This window comes from Lynx canadensis, chromosome A1, assembly GCF_007474595.2.
Source record: "Lynx canadensis isolate LIC74 chromosome A1, mLynCan4.pri.v2, whole genome shotgun sequence".
In the NCBI taxonomy this organism is placed as follows: Eukaryota; Metazoa; Chordata; class Mammalia; order Carnivora; family Felidae; genus Lynx; species Lynx canadensis.
In genome coordinates this window covers 173,780,345-173,799,837 of record NC_044303.2, presented here as the reverse complement: position 1 = coordinate 173,799,837, position 19,493 = coordinate 173,780,345, and the positions used below count along the sequence as shown (strand labels likewise).

General features: G+C 40.4%; 1 protein-coding gene across 6 annotated transcripts in view; it reads left to right on the top strand.

Annotated features, from left to right (window-relative positions):
* Nucleotides 1-1,253: 1,253 nt before the first annotated feature.
* Nucleotides 1,254-19,493, top strand: part of ZNF346 (zinc finger protein 346) — a 30,281-nt gene continuing 12,041 nt past the window's right edge. For 5 of the 6 annotated variants that reach the window (XM_030326895.2, XM_030326877.2, XM_030326881.2 and 2 more), the window contains exons 1-4: nucleotides 1,254-1,478; nucleotides 14,091-14,194; nucleotides 14,766-14,858; nucleotides 16,614-16,758. In XM_030326895.2, coding sequence (XP_030182755.1) covers nucleotides 1,304-1,478; nucleotides 14,091-14,194; nucleotides 14,766-14,858; nucleotides 16,614-16,758 — 517 coding nt within the window. In that variant the 5' untranslated portion in view covers nucleotides 1,254-1,303. The remainder of the gene's footprint in view (nucleotides 1,479-14,090; nucleotides 14,195-14,765; nucleotides 14,859-16,613; nucleotides 16,759-19,493) is intronic. The other variant, XM_030326903.1, reaches the window with a different exon arrangement.

Sequence of the window (19,493 nt, the reverse complement as noted above, 5' to 3'; positions counted from 1 at the left end):
ACTTATTACACTCTCCTCCAGTAGAATAAAAACACAATATCAGAGATTCCCTTTCTGTCTTGTTCACCACTGTATTCCAATGCCCAAAACAAGATCTAACTCATAATTAAACTCTCAATAAGCATTTGAATAAATGAAGTTGAAATAAGGTAATTATATCAAAAATTTCATTGACAGATATTTTATATGTACCCATGAGAACCCAGGCTCTATTTCAAGGTGCTGGAGTTCCATCTGAGAACAAAATAGACAAAAATCTCTACTTTCTAGGGGTGTGCCTACTAGTGGGGAAACAAACAAAAAAGATAAAAAGTAAAATCATACTATGATAATGTTAAGTGTTAAGAAGGAAAAAATAATAAAGCAGGAAAGAAGAACATGACATGTGTGTTTTAGATAGGGTAGCCAGAGAAAGAAATGAAAGACTGAGCCATGAGAATATATGGGGAAAATGCAATCCAGGTGGTCAGGGTAACTGGGACAGTAATGAAGGTGTTGGAGGCTAACACAGTAGGAGATAAAATCAGGGAGGTTAAAGGAAGTCAGACTGTATAGGGTCTTTTGGCTAAACTAAGGACTTTCTTTGGCTTTTATCAAGAGTAGGATAGGAAAGTGTTGGAAAATATGAGCATCAGGGTATCATGACATGGTTTGCTATGAGGACTGCTAGGGCTGTTGTGCTGAGAATATCTGAAGGGCAAGGGAAAGGACTAGTGAAGATGCCACAATAACCTTGCCAAGAGATGGTGGCTCCTGAAAGACTAGGGGAGGATCTGTGGGGGATGGAAGATAAAATTTCAGGTTTGACAGTTGCATTGAGAGTTTAAGGGGTGGGGGGTGGGGTCTGGGCTAGGAGTCAGAAGTTGAAACTCAACTGGTATTTATTACGGAGATGGAGTCCTAGCTCTACTACATTCTGGTGGCAAACTTGAGTAAACTTTTTTTAGGTTCTAGGCCTCAGTTTCCCTAACAGTAAAACGGAGAAAATATTCCCACGTAACAGGGCCTTCAAGAGAACTATTTCGAAGTGTCAAAGGCTGATGGTGAGCAAGGTGAGAACCTGCACGAACCTGTATCAGAGTAAGGGGGCTACTGTGAAACCAGCGACTAACTTTCAGTTCCACGGTACAAGCTCGGAGGCTCACCAGCCATCAAAGGGAAGCACCAAGGCCCGCATTGCAACGCGGGCTGCAGCTCCCAAACCTCGCGAGACTTGTTGGCCCGGCAAAGTCACCCTCCTACCCACATCTCGCGAGACCAAGGTTTATGAGCGGCTATCTGCCGGTTACGGCTTGCAGGAAAGATGGAGTATACTGCGTTGGGCACCGTGGAGGCCGCGGACAGCGGAGGGGCCCTGCCATACAACAGCTCGGAGGAGCGAGAAGGCCGGGAACAGGACGGACTGCGCTTCGACCGCGAGAGGGCGCGCCGCCTGTGGGAAGCAGTGTCCGGGGCCCAACCAGTGGGGAGGGAGGAAGGTGAGTCCGAGGACCTCAGAGGCAGTAAGTCCCTCGCCCACCCGCTCGTTTCGTTGGGAGCGGAGGAAGCGCGGGTTGGGAACGCGGACCAGCCCCCAGGTCTCCGGTCACACCCCCTGGCGCCCGGCCCGCCCCCTTGCGTGACGCGCCCGGGACTCCTTGACTCGTGCAGCCCCGCAGGGCCTGGGTACCGTGGGCCAGCTCCACGGAAAATTGAGGCCGCCGCACCCAGCGAATCAGGTCTCCGCTCTCCAGTAGTCAAGGGCCTTCTCATGCTCACACCGTTGGGGGTGGGGGTTCCCCCGCCTTTCTCATCCACCAGAGCGCAGCTCTTCCCTAAACTCGAGGACTGTAATTCCTATTCGTGCCTTCCCGGAGACCCACAGAACCTTCTCCGCCAGACTGCTATCCCCCCACCATTTTCCCCTGACTCTCCATTGTCCCAGTCTCCAAGTTCCCACACCCCTAGTGTATCTTGCCTCCCTTCTCTCATGCCCCACACTTGCAAGAACTCCAGAAGGCCTTCTTACCCCATGTTCTTCCTGGCCTTGGTGACTGAACCTGGTTTACCCCTGTTTCTATTTGTCGAGTCTCTACTATCTGGGTCCTTTTTATGCGATGGGGGCCAGGAGCCTGAAAAACTGGCCAGGGTATACTTTGGGTCCAACTTCTTTGTATCCTAGGCTTGTCCCGAAGTTGTGAAGAACAGGGTACACTGGGGGGGCACTTCTGGGCTGAAGCTTCCTAGCTTGCTCTGCATTTGACCTGGCACTGGGTAAGATGGAGATAGAGGAGGATGGAAAGGGCTGGCCTGACCTGGTTGCGTGACTCCCTTCGTGGTCCTTACCACTAGCTGCTTAACTCCAGTCCAGAAGTACAAGAACCGTCTGGCCTTCTGTGCTAATCCTGTCAAGTAATCTGCTCGGAAATCAGAAGGTTTGTTTGTTTGCTGAGCAGACTAATCATGGAAAGTTTAATATGTTGCTTGTGAACTGATTGTCCTGGGATAAAATGGACTTTTTGATCACATCCAAAGAAGATATGTTTAAATTTGGGGTCTGTGGTACATAGACCTATACCCTTGTATGTACTTCTCCAGTTTGAAAACTAGTCTAGTCTGACTCCTACTAAATTAATATGGGCCTTCTGTCTCCCTCATAATTTCAAACTTGTTTGGTACAAATCCCCCCAAACGCACCCCAATTTTCCTTTCACTAATTTGACAATCATTGATGTATGCTCAGTTCCTAGGACTGGCTGGGCATCAGAGCTACAGAGATGAGGAAGATACTGTCCTTCCCCCTGGGAGGGGTTTATAGTCTAGTCCAGGAAGCAGACACCAAAACAGTTTCAGTATAATGTAATGGGTGCAGTAAAGAGGAATGTGTAAGAATTGGTCGTGCACAAAGAGGAAGTGACCTTTGTCCTTGAGGGACAGGGAAGGCATCTGCTGGACCTTGAAGCAGAGAACACAGCAGCTGTGCTCTAAAAAGTGAATTGCTTATGTGTGTATGAATGTACAATGTCACTTAGGACCCAGTTCATTTCCCTACTGTCCTCACTTTCCAGTATTTATATGAGGTCTAGATAGATACCTGTAACACCAGGTTCTACTCATCTTGGTTTTTGTTTTGTTTTTCTCTTAGCACTTTTATTGAGTTATAATTTATATACCATAAAATTCACCCATTCTAACTGTACAATGCAATGATTTTTTGCTAAAAGTATAGAGTTGTGTAGCCACAATTCTGTTTTAGAATATTTCCGTCACTCCAGTTAGTTCCTTTCTGCTTCTTTACATTAAATCTCCACTCTTACCTCCTGCCCTGGGCTACCACTGTCTCTAAAATTTGCCTTTTCTGAACATTTCATATAAATAAAATCATACAATATGAATGCATTTGGCTTCTCTCAGCATGTTTTTGAGGTTCAGCCACGTTGTACCGTGCATTCATTATGTGCTTCATTATGTTTTGTTGCTGATAGAATCCCATTGTATAGATCTTGCTTTTTATCCTTTGACAGTCTCTGGCTTTTGAGTGGGCTGTTTAGACTGTTTGCATTTAATTTAATTATTGATAATGGCTAGATTTACATTTTCTATTTTGCTATTTATCTCCTTTTCATTTTGTTCTTCCTTTTCTCCTTTACTGACTTCCTTTGTGGTTAGTATTTTTTAGTGGACCATTTTACTTCCTCTGTCAATTTTTTATACTTTTTTTTTTAATGTATTTATTTTTGAGAAAGAGAGCACAAGCAGAGAAGGGGCAGAGTGAGAAGGAGACAGGATCTGAAGCAGGCTTTGTGCTGATAGCAGAGCCCGATGTGGGGCTCAAATCCATGAACCGTGAGATTGTGACCTAAGCTGAAGTCAGACTCTCAACCAAGACACCCAGGTGCCCCTTTTTTTTTTTTTTTTTTTACTTTTTAATTGTATTTTCTTAGTGCTCGAGGGACTATATGATGCATCTTAACTCATCACAGTCTACTTCAAATTAATACTAACTTAAATCTGATAAAATGTATAAAGACATTCCTCTAATAGTGCTCCATTCCTCACCCTCCTTTGTACTATTATTGTCATATTTGTTACATTGATATATGTTATAAACCTAATTATTCAGTGTCATAATTATTGATTTATACAACATCTCTTCTAAAGAAGTGAAGAGAAGTTATTTAAAAAAGTATATTTGTGGGGCACCTGGGTGGCTCAGTCAGTTAACCCTCCGACTTCAGCTCAGGTCATGATCTCACAGTTTGTGGATTTGAGTACCTCATCTGGCTCTGTGCTGACAGCTCAGAGCCTGGAGCCTGCTTTGGATTCTTTGTCTCCCTCTTTATCTACCCCTCCCCTACTCACACTCTGTCTCTCTCTCTCTTTCAAAAAAAACATTAAAAAAATTTTTGGGGTGGGCGCCTGGATGGCTCAGTCAGTTAAGCATCCAACTTCAGCTCAGGTCATGAACTCGCGTTTCGTGAGTTCAAGCGCTGTGTTGGACTCTGTGCTGACAGCCAGAGCCTGGAGCCTGCTTCAGATTCTGTGTCTCCCTCTGTCTCTGCCTCTACCCTTCCCCTATACTCTGTCTCTCTCTTTCTTAAAAGTAAATAAAGATTAAAAATTTTTTTTATTGATTTTATTTAAAGATTTAAAAAATATTAAAAAAATATTTATAATGTCTTTTATATTAGCATACATATTTACCATTTCTGGTGTTCTTTTTTCTTCCTCTGGATTCATTACCACTTAGTACCACTTTCTTTCAGCTAGCAGGGCTTTTCTTTAGTATTTCTTGCAAGGCAAACCTGCTAACAGTGAATTCTCTCAGTCTTTATCTGGGAATGTCTTTATTGTGTTTTCAGTCTTAAAGTATATATATATATATTTTTTTTTATTATTAAAAAATTTTTTTTTAATGTTTATTTATTTTTGAGAGACGGGGGGAGACAGAGTGTGAACAGGGGAGGGGCAGAGAGAGAGGGAGACACAGAATCTGAAGCAGGCTCCAGGCTCTGAGCTGTCAGCACAGACCCCGACGCCAGACTCAAACTCACGAACCGCGAGATCATGACCTGAGCCAAAGTCGGACGCTCAGCCAACTGAGCCACCCAGGCGCCCCAAAGTATATATTTTTTAAAATAGCATCTTTATTGATACATAATTCATATACCATAAAATGCACCTTTGTAAAATATATAATTTAGTGGTTTTTAGTATATTCACAGAATTGTACAACCATCACCACTATCTAATTTTAGAACATTTTCATCACCCCGGAAAGAAACCCTACACCCATTAGCAGTCACCTCTGACAATTGTTTATCTCCTTTCTGTTTCTATAGATTTGCTTATTCTGGATGTTTCATGTAAATTGAATTGTATAATATGTGGCCTTTTGTGACTGGCTTCTGTCACTTAGCATACTGTTTGAAGGATAGTTTTACTGGACATGGAATTATTAGTTGACAGTGTTGATCTTTCTCACTACTTTGAATATGTTATTCCACTGCTCTCTGGCTTTCATTGTTACAGATAAGAAGTAAGTCATTAATCAAATTATTCCACTGTACAGGATGAGTCATCTTTCTCTTGATGCTTTAAAGAGTTTCTATCTTCCAGTAGCTTGACTATGATGTATCTAGGTGTAGATCTCTTGGTATTTATCATATTTTGAGTACCTTGAGGCTTTTAGCTGTATGGATTAATGTTTTTCTTTGATCAAATATGGGAAGTTTTCAGACATTGTTTCTTCAAACATGTGGGGTTTTTTCCTATTCCTTTCTCTTCTTCTGAGACTCCCCATATATATGTTTGGTATGTATTTGTTTGGTATGCTTGATGTATCCCACATGTATCTGTGGCTCTGTTCATTATCAATTTTCTTTTTCTCTTTTCTTCAGTTTGAGTATTTCTGTTGATCTATCTGCAAGTTCACTGATTCTTCTGCTACTTAGAAACTGATACTGATTTTTTCTAGTGTTGTTTTTTTTTTTTTAATTTTTTTTCAACATTTATTTATTTTTGGGACAGAGAGAGACAGAGCATGAACGGGGGAGGGGCAGAGAGAGAGGGAGACACAGAATCGGAAACAGGCTCCAGGCTCTGAGCCATCAGCCCAGAGCCTGACGCGGGGCTCGAACTCACGGACCGCGAGATCGTGACCTGGCTGAAGTCGGACGCTTAACCGACTGCGCCACCCAGGCGCCCCTCTAGTGTTTTTTTTCATTTCATTTATTGTGCTTTCAGCTCAACTCTGTGTTATACGTATTTTAAGTAGAAAACTTTTTAACACCACATCATCAATGCCATTACATTTGTTTTCTTCATGCCTTTTTTGATAATAAAATTTGAGTTTTTACACACCATCAACAGTATGGATTCACAAAATAGATAGAAGTACTGAAGCTAAATAACCTTAACGGGGCTAACGTCCAATTCATTCTTGTAGACCACCCTGCCTGTTAGACTACACTGCCTAAACAGTCTGACCCACTGGTAGATTATGTCCAGCTTGCTTTTACTAGGATCTTTTGTTGTTTACTGCTTTCTAACTATAGCTGTACCTAGAAATCCACTACCTCCTAATAAGCAATAAGAAGCAGGGTTCCAAATAGGTTATATCTATCCCTGAGAACCAACTTCAGACAACTGATGAATTTCTGTGGAGCTGAGTTGAGATTCTAAGGCCCAAGGAATAGCAAGTCATGGGGCGCCTGGGTGGCTCATTTGGTTAAGTGTCCGACTCTGTGTTTCAACTCAGGTCACGATCTCACGGTTTGTGGGTTTGAGCCCCACATTGAGCTCCTTGCTGGAAGTGTGGAACCTGCTTGGGATATTCTCTCTCTCTCTCTCTCTCTCTCTCTCTCTCTCTCTCTCTCTCTCTCCCCCTCCCTCCCTCCCTCTTTCTACCCCTCTCTAGTTTGCTCTCTGTCAAAGTACATAAATAAACTTAAAAAAAAAAAAAAAGGAATAGTAAGTCATTATAGATTAGCGGTGTTCACCATTAATTGGAATATTGGAGATGGTTTAGTCACTCCAGCTATTCTGGCCCTAGTATCCTAAGGCAACTTAAGGCACATTAAGTCACCCAAAGACAATTGTAACTTGAATTGAGGTGTCACGATCATTTTCTCCCCCAAATACTACTTTCCCTAAATTCCTTAAGTTTATGAATTATCTTGCTTCTCTACACCAGCTGTCTCTGTCCATACTTCATTGACCCTGTGAAAATCAGCCCTATGCCAGATCTCTTAGTCTCTTCCCCATACATCTAGATAGTTGGCTACAATATGAATACAAATTAAATCCTGCCAATCATGTCTTATCATAATATAGGGAAGACACAAATGCAGTGAAGACCATATTCGTATGGCTGTTGGCTACTGTTATGGTCAATAAAGGTCATGGAGGGGTGCCTGGGTGACTCAGTCGGTTGGGCGGCTGACCCTTTGGCTCAGATCATGATCCCAGCATCATGGGATCAAGCCCCATGTCAGGCTTTGTGCTGAGTATGGAGTCTGTTAAGATATTCTCTCTCTCTCTCCGTCCCTCCCTCCCTCTTCCCCTCCCTCCCTGTGATCCTCTCCCCCACTCATGCTCTCTCTCCCTCTCTCTAAAATAGGGGGAAAGAAGAAAGAAAGAAAGAAAGAAAGAAAGAAAGAAAGAAAGAAAGAAAGAAAGAAAGAAAGAGAAAGAAAGAAAGGTCATTGCATTATGAGATCATCCTACATCAGTGTTTCAGCATCAGCATCCTTTATCCAGCTTTATGGGCTGAGATGTAGGGTCATTGACAATGGAAGCTTCTTACTTCCAGCAAGGCTGTGATGGAAGCCTCAGACACTATAGATCTTCTGTTGAAACAGTCATATATTGTTCCTAGAGACATTTGTGGAGGCCCAACCTAGTACCTTCAGCCTGTCCAATGTTGTTGTTTTTTTTTTTTTTTTTAAGTTTACTTATTTTGAGAGAGAGAGAGAAATCATGAGTGGGGGAGGGACAGAGAAAGAGGAGGAGAGAGAGAATCCCAAGTAGACTCCATGCTGTCAGCATAGAGCCCAATGCAAAGTTTGAACTACCAACTGTGAGATCATGACCTGAAGTTGGACACTTAACCAACTGAGCTACCCAGGCACCCCTCCAATGATTTTTCTAAGCATCAGATTTCTTATATCAAATCTGACCAATTTTGGAGAGGTAGTAGTGTTATGTATGGATATCAGGGCAACTGAGATGCACATTCAGGCCACCTTCTCAGAATTCTGATAATTTATGAAGTTCTTTTTCCCAACATGGACCTTAGCTTCCTCCAACCTTGTGAACCTCTCATGGTTTTTATGGGTCAGGAATTTAGGAAAGGCTTAGCTGGACAGTTCTCTCTCAGGGTTTGAAGGGCTCTAAGACTCTATCCCAGGGCCTCCTTCCTTTTCCATCTACACTAGGCATTCTTTTCTAGCCCATAGCCTTATTTATGATTGATATATTGATGATTCTCAACTTATATCTCCAGTTCTGACCTCTCTCTTGAGCTCCAGACTTGAATTTTCAACTGACTACTTGATATCTCTACACATATATCTGATAGACCACTCATGTTTAACATAGCCAAAGAAAAGTCTTAAATTCTCCTCCAAGGCTGTCTTCCTCCAGTTTTCATCTCATCTTAGTTTAGTTGCTCAAGTTCAAAACCTAAGAGTTACCCTTGACTCCTTCCTTCATTCTCTCACATCAAATCAAAGAAATTGTGTATCAGATCTACTTCTAGAACGTAATTCCAAATCCATGCACTTTTCTCTGTCTCCATTGCCAACCTCCATTGCCATCTCCATACAGTCTACTGACACAATGATCAGAGTATTCTTTCCAAAACATAAGCCAGATCTTATTGCCTCTTCTTGCACTAAAAACAAAATGCATAGTTCAAATCATGGCTTCTGAGGCCTTGTATTCATCCAAAATGATCTTGTAGGCCTCACACTGCCTCTCCAGCTTTATTTCCTACCACTTTTGTCTCATTCACCATACTCATGCCACATTGACCTCCTTTCCCTTCTTTGAATATGCCAAACTCATCCCTGCCTCAGAGATTTGGCACTGTCTCAGGCTGCAACACTATTTTCCCCAGACCTCCTTGTGGCTGATGTCTCCTAAGATGGTCTTCATTGACTGTGTTGCCCCCATCATTCTCTAGCACTGATTTTGTTTTCATAGCATTTCTCCCTCTCTGTCACTATTTTGCTTTTTATTTACTTTGTACTGTGTTTTGTTGATATGGCCCCAGTGCTGGCACATAGGATGTATTCTGAATATATATTTGTGGACTGTGTGGATATACTCTGAGGCCAGAGAGGTGCGTCTTTATTCATTTAGTAGTTATTTACCAAGCTCCTGCTATGGGTCAGGTATCATACTAGATACTGGGGATACAAAGTCATAAACAACATGGTCTCTGCCCTGTTTAGTCTTTGGAAGTCAGATTCTGAATATCTTTGAAAAAGAATTTCATTGGGGCACCTGGGTGGCTCAGTCAAGTCAGTTAAGCGTCAGATCAGGTCATGATCTCGCGGTTTGTAGGTTCGAGCCCCGCATCGGGCTCTCTTCTGTCAGTGCGAAGCCTGCTTCAGATCCTCTGTCCCCTCTCTCTCTGCCGCTGCCTCTCTCTTTCTCCCTCGAAAATAAATAAACATTAACAAATTATTTTAAAAAAAAGAAATAAAGAAACTTAAAACAATAAAAGAATTTCATCTCCTTTAATTAAAAGAAAGAAAGAAAGAAAGAAAGAAAGAAAGAAAGAAAGAAAGAAAGAAAAGAAAGAAAAAGAGAGGAAGGAAGGGAGGGAGGGAGGGAGGGAGGGAGGAAGGAAGGAAGGAAGGAAGGAAGGAAGGAAGGAAGGAATCCAGCATCTCCAGGTCTGGAGAGGATGGCTGGATTCTTACTCCTGGGTACCATCTCCCCCTTGTGGGCTTTGCAATCCTTTTTTTTTTTTTTTTTTTTAATTTTTTTTTTTTAACGTTTATTTATTTTTTGAGACAGAGAGAGACAGAGCATGAACGGGGGAGGGTCAGAGAGAGGGAGACACAGAATCCGAAACAGGCTCCAGGCTCTGAGCTGTCAGCACAGAGCCCAACGCGGGGCTCGAAGTCACTGACCGCGAGATCATGACCTGAGCCGAAGTCGGCCGCTTAACCGACTGAGCCACCCAGGCACCCCCTTTTTTTTTTTAAGTTTATTTATTTTGGGAGAGAGAGAGAGAGAGAGAATCCCAAGCAGACTCTGTGCTGTCAGCACAGAGCCCAACATAGAGCTCAATCTCAGGAACTGTGATATCATGACTTGAGCCAAAATCAAGAGTTGGACACTAAACCAATTGAGCCACCCAGGTGCCCTGAGCTTTGCATTCTGAGTAGCCTCTCATTCTCCCTTTAAAATAAAAGTTCTGGGACAGAACATCCGAGTCTTGATACCAGCTTAGGTCTTGATCTCAGGGTTGTTAGTTCAAGCCTCAAATTTGGCTCCACACCCAGTGTGGGGCCTACTTAAAAATTAATTAATTAATTAACTCTGGCCCAGATATGTTGACAGATCCACTTTCCTTGGTTTCTCTGAACCCAGATGAGCCTGGCAAGGTCTTTCACAAAAATTTACCAATCACCATAGGAGAAAAATGTGGAAATAAACAGATTCTAAGGGGCAGAAATACAACCAGACAATAGCCTTTCTGCCCAAAAGGGCTGGCATAGATAAACTTTAGATCTTGTAGAGTAGAGAAAGTCACCTTAAAAGTTTCCTACCAAGAATCTCCCTCCAAGGCATTTTGGCCATGTTTTGCTCCAGAGTGAAAAATATAAAACATGGGCTTGCTGTCCCCTCATGGTTTTCTGAACTCTGCCCTGCCTCAGATTATTGGTGTCATTATAGAACTCATGCCTTGGGTGAAATTTTATTTCTCCCCAAAGGTAAGGCTTAGTTCTCTGGGCCCAGTGATTAAAAACAAGCTAATATGGGGGCGCCTGGGTGGTTCAGTCAGTTGAGCATCCGACTGTTGGTTTTGGCTAGGGTTATGATCTCGTGGTTTCTTTCTCTCTCTCTCTCCCCCTTCCCCCCCTCCACCACTCACGTTCTCTCCCTCTCTCTCCCTCTCTCTCCCTCCCACCCTTTCCTTTCCCTCTCTCCCTCTTCTCTCTCTCTCTAACACTCTCTCAAAATAAACTTAAAAAAAAAGAACAGGTTAATATCATAGGTACCTACAGTGTAGAACTTGTGTAATATGTTAGCTGATTTTAGGTGTTTCAAAGTCAGATCAAGAACAGTGAGAAAAAATTTAACACATATCAAGTTATAGAATAAGAAATACCCTGGAGGGGCTCCTGGCTGGCTCATTCGGTTAAGTGTCCAACTTCAGCTCAGGTCATGATCTCACAGCTTGTGAGTTCGAGCCATGCATCAGGCTCTGTGCTGACAGTTCAGAGCCTGGAGCCTGCTTCGGATTCTGTCTCTTCCTCTCTCTCTCTCTCTCAAAAATAAATAAACATTAAAAAATTTTAAAAAAAGAAATATCCTGGAGCATCTAGCTGACTTAGTTGGTGGAGCATGCAACTCTTGATCTTGGGCTTCAAGCCCCATGTTGGGCATAAAGATTACTTAAAATAAAATCTTTAAAAAAAAAAACCTTCACAGGTACAACATAGAAAATAATTAGTTTGCTTAGAACCACAGGACCCGAAAAAGAATTTGACATATAACACTGACAGTGAGCATGCACTAAGCCAGACATTGCACTGCTTTGTATGGAAAAACCACAAGGAGAATACATTCAATGAGATACAAGTTACTAGTACAGTAGTCTCCTTTATTCATGGGGGATATATTCCAAGACCCCTACTGAATTCCTAAAACCACAGATTGTACCAAACCCTATATACACTGTGTTTTTTCCTATATACATACATACCTATGATAAAGTTTAATTTAGAAATTAGGCACAGTAATAAGAGATTGACAACAATAACTTAGTAAAATAAAACAATTATAACGATATACTGTGGGGCGCCTGGGTGGCTCAGTTGGTTGAGCGACCGACTTTGGCTCAGGTCATGATCTCACAGTTTGTGAGTTCAAGCCCCGTGTCGGGCTCTGTGCTTACCGCTCGGAGCTTGGAGCCTGCTTCGGATTCTGTGTCTCCCCCTCTCTCTGCCCTTCCCCTGCTCATGCTCTGTGTGTGTCTCTCTCTCAATAATAAATAAACGTTAAAAAAATTAAAAATAAAAATATATATACTGTAATAAAATTCATGTGAATGTGGTATCTCTGTTTCTCTCTCAAAATATCTTACTGTGCTGTACTTACCCTGTGGTAACATGAAATGATAAAATACCTATATGGTGAGATAAAGTGAGGTGAATGACGTAGGCATTGTGACACAGCGTTAGGCTACTATATTGATGTGTAAGAAAGAAGATCATCTGCTTCCAGACTGCGGTTAACTGTGGGTAACTGAAATCACAGGAAGTGAAACTGCAGATGAGGTAGGACTTCTGTATCCCCATTTTAAACAAAGGAAAACCACAGGAGGAGATTAAGCAATTTCTATAAAATCACACAGTAACAGTAAGTAACAGCTGCAGGATTTGAACCCAAGTCAACATGCCTGGGGAACCCAAGATCCTAACCATGGTTTGTACCATACACATTTAACTGGTATTAGATTATAGTTTATGTTTACTATATAATAACAGGATTAATTTACCTTTTTTCCTGAAAGTAAAAGATTATCCAGCAGCATCTTCTAATTGATACTTATCCTCCAAAACTTCTTTTCAAATCTTCTGATTTATTCAAAAGAAACCAATTTTTAATGTTTCCCTAATAAACAAACACATTATTTCCATACAAAAAGAATGTTCTAGTCTTTTAATAACTAAACCCCAATGCAATTTTCTAACCAATTCTGTATGTACAGTTATACCAATGTAAATTCTTAAAATCAGAAAATGTGGGGCACCTAGCTGGCTCAGTAGGCATCAAGTGTGTAACACTTGATGTTGGGGTTGTGAGTTTGAGCCCCACATGGGGTGTAGAGATTACATAAAATATTTTAAAAATAAAATACAATAAAATAGTAAAATCAGCAAATGGTGTTGATCTTCTAGTGGAATAAATTTGGGGGTGCCTTCATTTTTAATTCCACAGAAAATGTTCACATATAATAAAAAGATAAAGAATTTATCATTACAATTTTTTTACAAAGAATGAAAAAATGATTCCCTTTTCAAGTCTTTCAATCTTTCTGATTCTATCTGGGAAGAAGTCTCAGGTGCTGCCATGTCTCAACACCTCTCTTCATAGTTGCTGCTCTCTTATTCTTTTAAGGGAGAGCTCCAAGCCTGTCACCAGTGTCTGGCTAGAATTATTTCATTTTTATTGGTATCTAGTTTAAGTTTATGATCTAAAGATTCATTTTTTTAAAAAAGAAAAAAAAAAACAGGAGGGGAGAGGCACAGAGAGAAGGAGAAAGAGAATTCCAAGCAGGCTCCACACTGAGCCCTAACACAGGGCTTAATCCTACAACCCTGGGATCATGACCCGAACCATAATCAAGAGTCATATGCTTAACCAACTGAGCCACCCAGGCGCCCTTAAGGATTCCTTTTTTAAAAGAATTTATAGCATGGTGATTATAGTTAATGCTGTATTGTATATTTGAAAGTTGCTAAGAGAGTAAATCTGAAAAGTTCTCATCACAAGAAAAAGATTTATAACTGTATGGTGACAGATGTTAACTAGATCTATCATGGTGACCATTTTGTAATATATACAAATATCAAATCATTATATTGTATACCTGAAACTAATACAATGTTATATGTCAATTATATTTCAAAAAAAATTACTTAGTAAAGAAAATTGCCTTACACGAAGTTGTAAAGTAAGTAATTAGGTAAGTGATATGAGAACATAGCATGCGTCATGAAAACATAGGTGAGGAGTGACAAAGCTTTGCCGAGATATGATGGTATGGCATTCCGTTACTCATTGCCTGTGTTTGAGAGGGTTCAAAGATGGCACTGTTGAAGCAGGTTTTTAACTCAAAGATTTTTTTATTTTCCTCTCTGTAGTGGAGCACATGATCCAGAAGAACCAGTGTCTCTTTACCAATACTCAGTGTAAGGTTTGCTGCGCCTTGCTAATTTCTGAGTCCCAGAAGCTGGCACACTACCAGGTATGCCACTGTACCTTTAAATACTTTACTCCCCCCGCCACACACACACACCAAAAAAAAAGAAAAACTTTACTTTCCACGCTCCGTGCCAAGCCCTCACTTCCTTCTTAGCCACCCAGACATCACCTCCATGCATGTTGACTGTGACTTGAAGATTGACTTAATTTTTTGCATCTCATTTCTCCCGTCCAAATCAAGATCATTATACTTACGTCTTCCTTCTCAGCTTAATGTAGTAGAAAGTATGCACTTTGGCTTTAAATAGACCGAGTTAGAATCACAGCTCTGCTGCTCATCTTGGGCAAGAAACCTCACCATCTTCAGTCTTAGTTTCCTTATCAGTATGACAGAGATGATGATAATTTTCTCATAGATTGCTGTGCAGATTAGATTTGATAGCATTTAAAGTGCTTTAAACAGAGTAGGAACTCAATAAACTAGGTTTCTTCTCCCACCCTCTCCTCAAAATTTTTGTGAGGATGAATCAAATGAAAATCTAGTGTTTTTGAGTGCCTTGTTAGATATGAAATGGCATTTGGCTATCTTTGATCTTTTTCCTGGGTTCTTGCAGAGCAAAAAACATGCCAACAAAGTGAAGAGATACCTAGCAATCCATGGAATGGAGACATTAAAGGGGGAAACGAAGAAACTAGACTCAGATCAGGTAATCCAGCTGCCATGTTGAGACCACTCGCTTCCTGATGAAGCCAGCAGGCAGGTTGGTGTGGTGGAAAGAATGTGGGCTTTGAGTCAGACTGAATTGGCTTCAAATCCTAGCCATGTTGTGTGACTTGGACAAGTGTTGTTACTTCTCTGAGCCTTGATTTCTTCCTCCATAAAAATGAGGATGTTAATATCAACATTTTAGGATTTTTCCAACCTAAAATGAGGGAAAATTTATCAAAAGCACCAAACACACAGCGGCTCAGTATATGGAGCCATTGTTATGCATTACCACCCAGTGGTTTATTGGAGCAGGACCAAAAGCTTCTCATTTACTACTCAAGGAGAAAAAGTGGAAGGAAGCCAGGCTGCTTGCTTTCTTGAAATGGGAGGGAAAGAGCTGAGTTCAGCACTTGAATGTTTTGAATAAACAGGTGGAAGAAACAACTTTCCAAATGCCTGTTCTGATTGAGGTGTAAATGCATTGCTTTTTGGCTTAGAAATACTGTGAGAATTATGCTGAAACAATCCTAATCCCTCAAGGGTACCATTAATTTTGTTTTATGGGAGGTTGTTCAAATGTCATGGGATGAGAAGTAGCAGACTAGGGCCCTATACTATCTCTGCAACTTATTGGTTTGATGACTTTGGGCAAATCACTTAATCTCTCTGTACTTTATTCATAAAATGTAGATAATAATTCCTACCTTTTAAGGGTATTGTAAGGTAAAATTACAATTCTTGATGAATGCTCAATGAATGAAAATTTACCGATAGCCTCCTATTACAGTGTTCACAGGCGTGGAAGGGCCTTGCTCATCCCTTCTCCAAATTCACTGGACCCATCCCCTAGTTGCCCTTCTGCTTATGATTTAGAATTCAGAGAGACAAGATCAACTCTGGGACCCTAGACAAGTCACTTCACCTCTTTGTATCTTGATTACTTCAACTCTCAGGGTGGCCCAGTAGTTCAAATGAAGTGACTGACTTTCTTCTTCCTCTGCAACAAAGAATTATTTACTCCAAAATGTCAATAGTGCCAGGATTAAAAAATCCTCTTAGAATGAATACTTTATTCAGAGATCAGACTTCAGAGAGAGGCTGGGAGCTCTTAACATAGGCTTGAAATACATTGTTTTCTGGTGTAATCACAATCAACAAATAATATCTGCTTGTTCAACAAATCCTGAGTATCTACTATTTGTCAGACTCCAGCAGGGTGCTAAGGATAGGAAATAAAGATGAGTCCAATGGTCCATACGCAAACACTGCATTTTGGTTCACAGAAAAGTCTCCTAAGCTATGACACTGTCAGTTTGGGTGACAAGTGCTATGATAGAGATCTGTTTAATGTACTCTAGGCATGCAGAGGAGGAACAAGATTAATTATTTTCTGAATACTCACACAAAGCAGCTCAATAATTGTGTACTGAGTTGAGTAAAAGTCTCCCAGAAGAAGTGACATATATGTATGAGTCTTGAAGGCTAAGCAGATATATGCCAGGCAGGAAAAAAGGAAGATCATTCTAGGGAGCAAGAATGACCTAAACAAAGCAAGGAAGTAACAGGGAATAAAGTGGGGAATGGTGAGTAGAGCCTAAAATGAAGTAGCTGGAGAAGGATCCAGAAAGGTAGGTTGGGGTTAGTGTGTGAAGGGGGCCTTGAATGCCCATTCTTCTGTGGGCAATGGGGAACCATGGAAGATTTTCTGGCTGGGCAGTGGCGTGATCAGACCTGTGTTCTTTCTCCCAACCAGAAGAACAGCAGAAGCAAAGACAAGAACCAGTGCTGCCCCATCTGTAACATGACCTTTTCCTCCCCTGTCGTGGCCCAGTCGCACTACCTGGGGAAGACCCACGCAAAGAACTTAAAGCTGAAGCAGCAATCCACTAAGGTGGAAGGTACTGGTTTTCCTGAGTAGTGCTGTATCGGTACCCCTCCCATCCTCAGGGCACCAATGCCAATGTCCAGAATGCAATGCCTAGGGCCACAGACTTGGAGAGGTCGAACTTTTGAGAGTCCTTAAAAATACCAAAGTAGGCCCAGCTAGATTGAAATGCAGTCTCAGAGTTGTGCTCACCTAACTTCCCTTTCTTTGGTTACATCAGTTTTTCTTTGTAGAAGTGTCTTAGCCCTGAGCTTTTGTCCTGATGAATAATTATAATCGAGAGTGTCAAAGTCCTCCAGGCCATGCATACCATGAGAGCATTCTATCTCTTACTTCTCCCACTTAGATTTTTCCCTCCCAGCATCCACCTGCCATTATTACCATGTGTTCCAAGTTGAAAGCTAAATCCTTGTCTTTTTCGTGTGCTCAGGTTATGCCCTGTTCTCTTTAATCCTCAAAGCTGCCTGTTCTCCTCAAGACAGGGACTTGCTTTTCAAAGCTGAATACTTGAGTGCTGCCACTACTGCCCAGCAAGCCATGTTTGCAACTGCCATGAATTCATTCCAGTGCGTTGACTTCTAAAATAGTCCCCTTTATCTCGTCACCACTGTTGCTCAACCCTCGCTTTCATCTCATTAACTCCTGACTTTCTGGGATTTTTAACCTCCACTAACTGCAGTTAGTCAAGAGTGAAAGTTCTTTGATTTTTATGTCTTTTTTTTTTTTTTTTTGTAATTTTTGCTTCTTTATCTTGGACCAGGAAGTAGACTGACTATACTATTTATAATACTTACTCTTTTTTATAATACTGTATCATGAAAACAAGACAACAATGTTTTAGAAGACTTTGAAGATAAGGTGAAAAATTACTCATAATTATACCCTCTTAACACACCCAAATCTGGTTATTCATGCTATGAAACAACAGAATATGGACTTTGAAGCCACAGACATGGCAGGTTTAAATCCTGATGCTGCTATTTACTATCTATATGACTTAACTTCTTTGTGCCTAAGTTTCCTCACCTGTAAGATGTTAATAATACTATCTATAGGTTGTGAGGATGAAATGTATTTAAGGAATCTAGGACATAATAGATGCTTAGTAAATGACAGCTGCTATCATTAGTATTATCACTGTCATTAAGATAGCCCACAAGTGGAATCCCCTTATAAAATGAAGTATTGGTGAGGCATCTACCACCTGGAGCATGTCATTGGCCTTGCTTATGGTTTGTTCATCATTAAGTTATACTAGTACTAATTGCTTTTGTTTGAAGTCGGTGTTGGGGGGTGCCTGTCTGGCTCAGTCAGTGGAACATACAACTCTTGATCTTGTGGTCATGAGTTCGAGCCCCATGCTGTGTGTAGAGATTACTAAAAAAAAAATAAAACTTAAAAAAAATAATAAAGTCATTGTTGGTACCATTCATGGTACCAAAAAGATTAAAACATTAGGCCAAGAGAAAATAGCTTAAGAACAAAAACTTTATAAGGTTATTTGTCTTTATGGATTGATCTTTTCTATAAAGGGGAAAATTCCCTGGTATATGCCAGGTCCCAAAGATTCCATACTTAAGAGGTTATTTTCCGTATTCATTTTCAGCCTTTGCCACGTACGGATATGCTTTTATATGGTTGTAATCATAGTGCATGTACTGTTTGTATCCTGCTTTTACTTTTCATTGAATTTTGTAGTTTAAGCACATTTCTATGTTTTTACATGAGTTTATAACTATATTTATGAAGTTAAACATGTTTCTAATGTGAAAGTAATAGAAGCATGTTGTAGAAAATATGGAAAATACAGATATATGAAAAGAAAAAGTACGCATAATTTTGCCATTCAGAGGTAACCACTGTTAATATTTTGGAGTATTGTTTTTTCTATAATCTTTTGTTATGTGTATGTGTGTATATCTGTGTGTATAGTTTTATGTATGTACAGATTAAATCCATATATACATGCATATAAACATAGAATACTTTAAATAACCTTATATTTATAAAAATGATGCATATTCATTATGAATAATTCTAGCTGAAATGATGCAAAAAAGTACAAAGAAGAAAGTAAAATATCCCCCAAATCCTACCACAGAGAAACACTGTTACTATATTAGTGACATTTCAAAATGCTACTACCCACATATGATTGTGCGTATATCTTTTAACAATGATAAGATCATATTGTGTGTAATTTTCTTTTATACTCTTTCTGTTTAATATAACATTTGTATTTCCCCATGTTATTAAAAACTTTTTCATAAACATTTTAATGACTTTATAATATCCTAACACCATTCCTCTAATGTTGAACATTTTCCTCCTCCCCTTTTTTGATATTTATAAATAACAGTACAGCAAACATCCCTGTAGAAAACTCTTTCCATATTTCAAGCTATTTCCTGAGAGAAGACTCCCATAGTTATTTTTTGGATGTCCGTGAAGCGGTTCCTCCAACTTAACCGTTCACCTCTGATGCTTCAGTATCTTTTAAAAAATGGCCTTTTATGTCTTTTTTTTTTTTTTGCCTTTTATGTTTCAACGACCATTATTATCTCTTTTCTGATGTCAGAAGTCTATATTCATTATAGAAAAGTTGGATATTACTGAAAAGCACCCTTTTACTCTGCTTTTGGCCTTTTTTCCATGCATCACCAGTATGTTTTTTCGTTTGTTTTACAAAATTGAGGACATAAGAAACAGATTTCTGTATAACCTGCTTTCTTTTTAATGTAACACCAC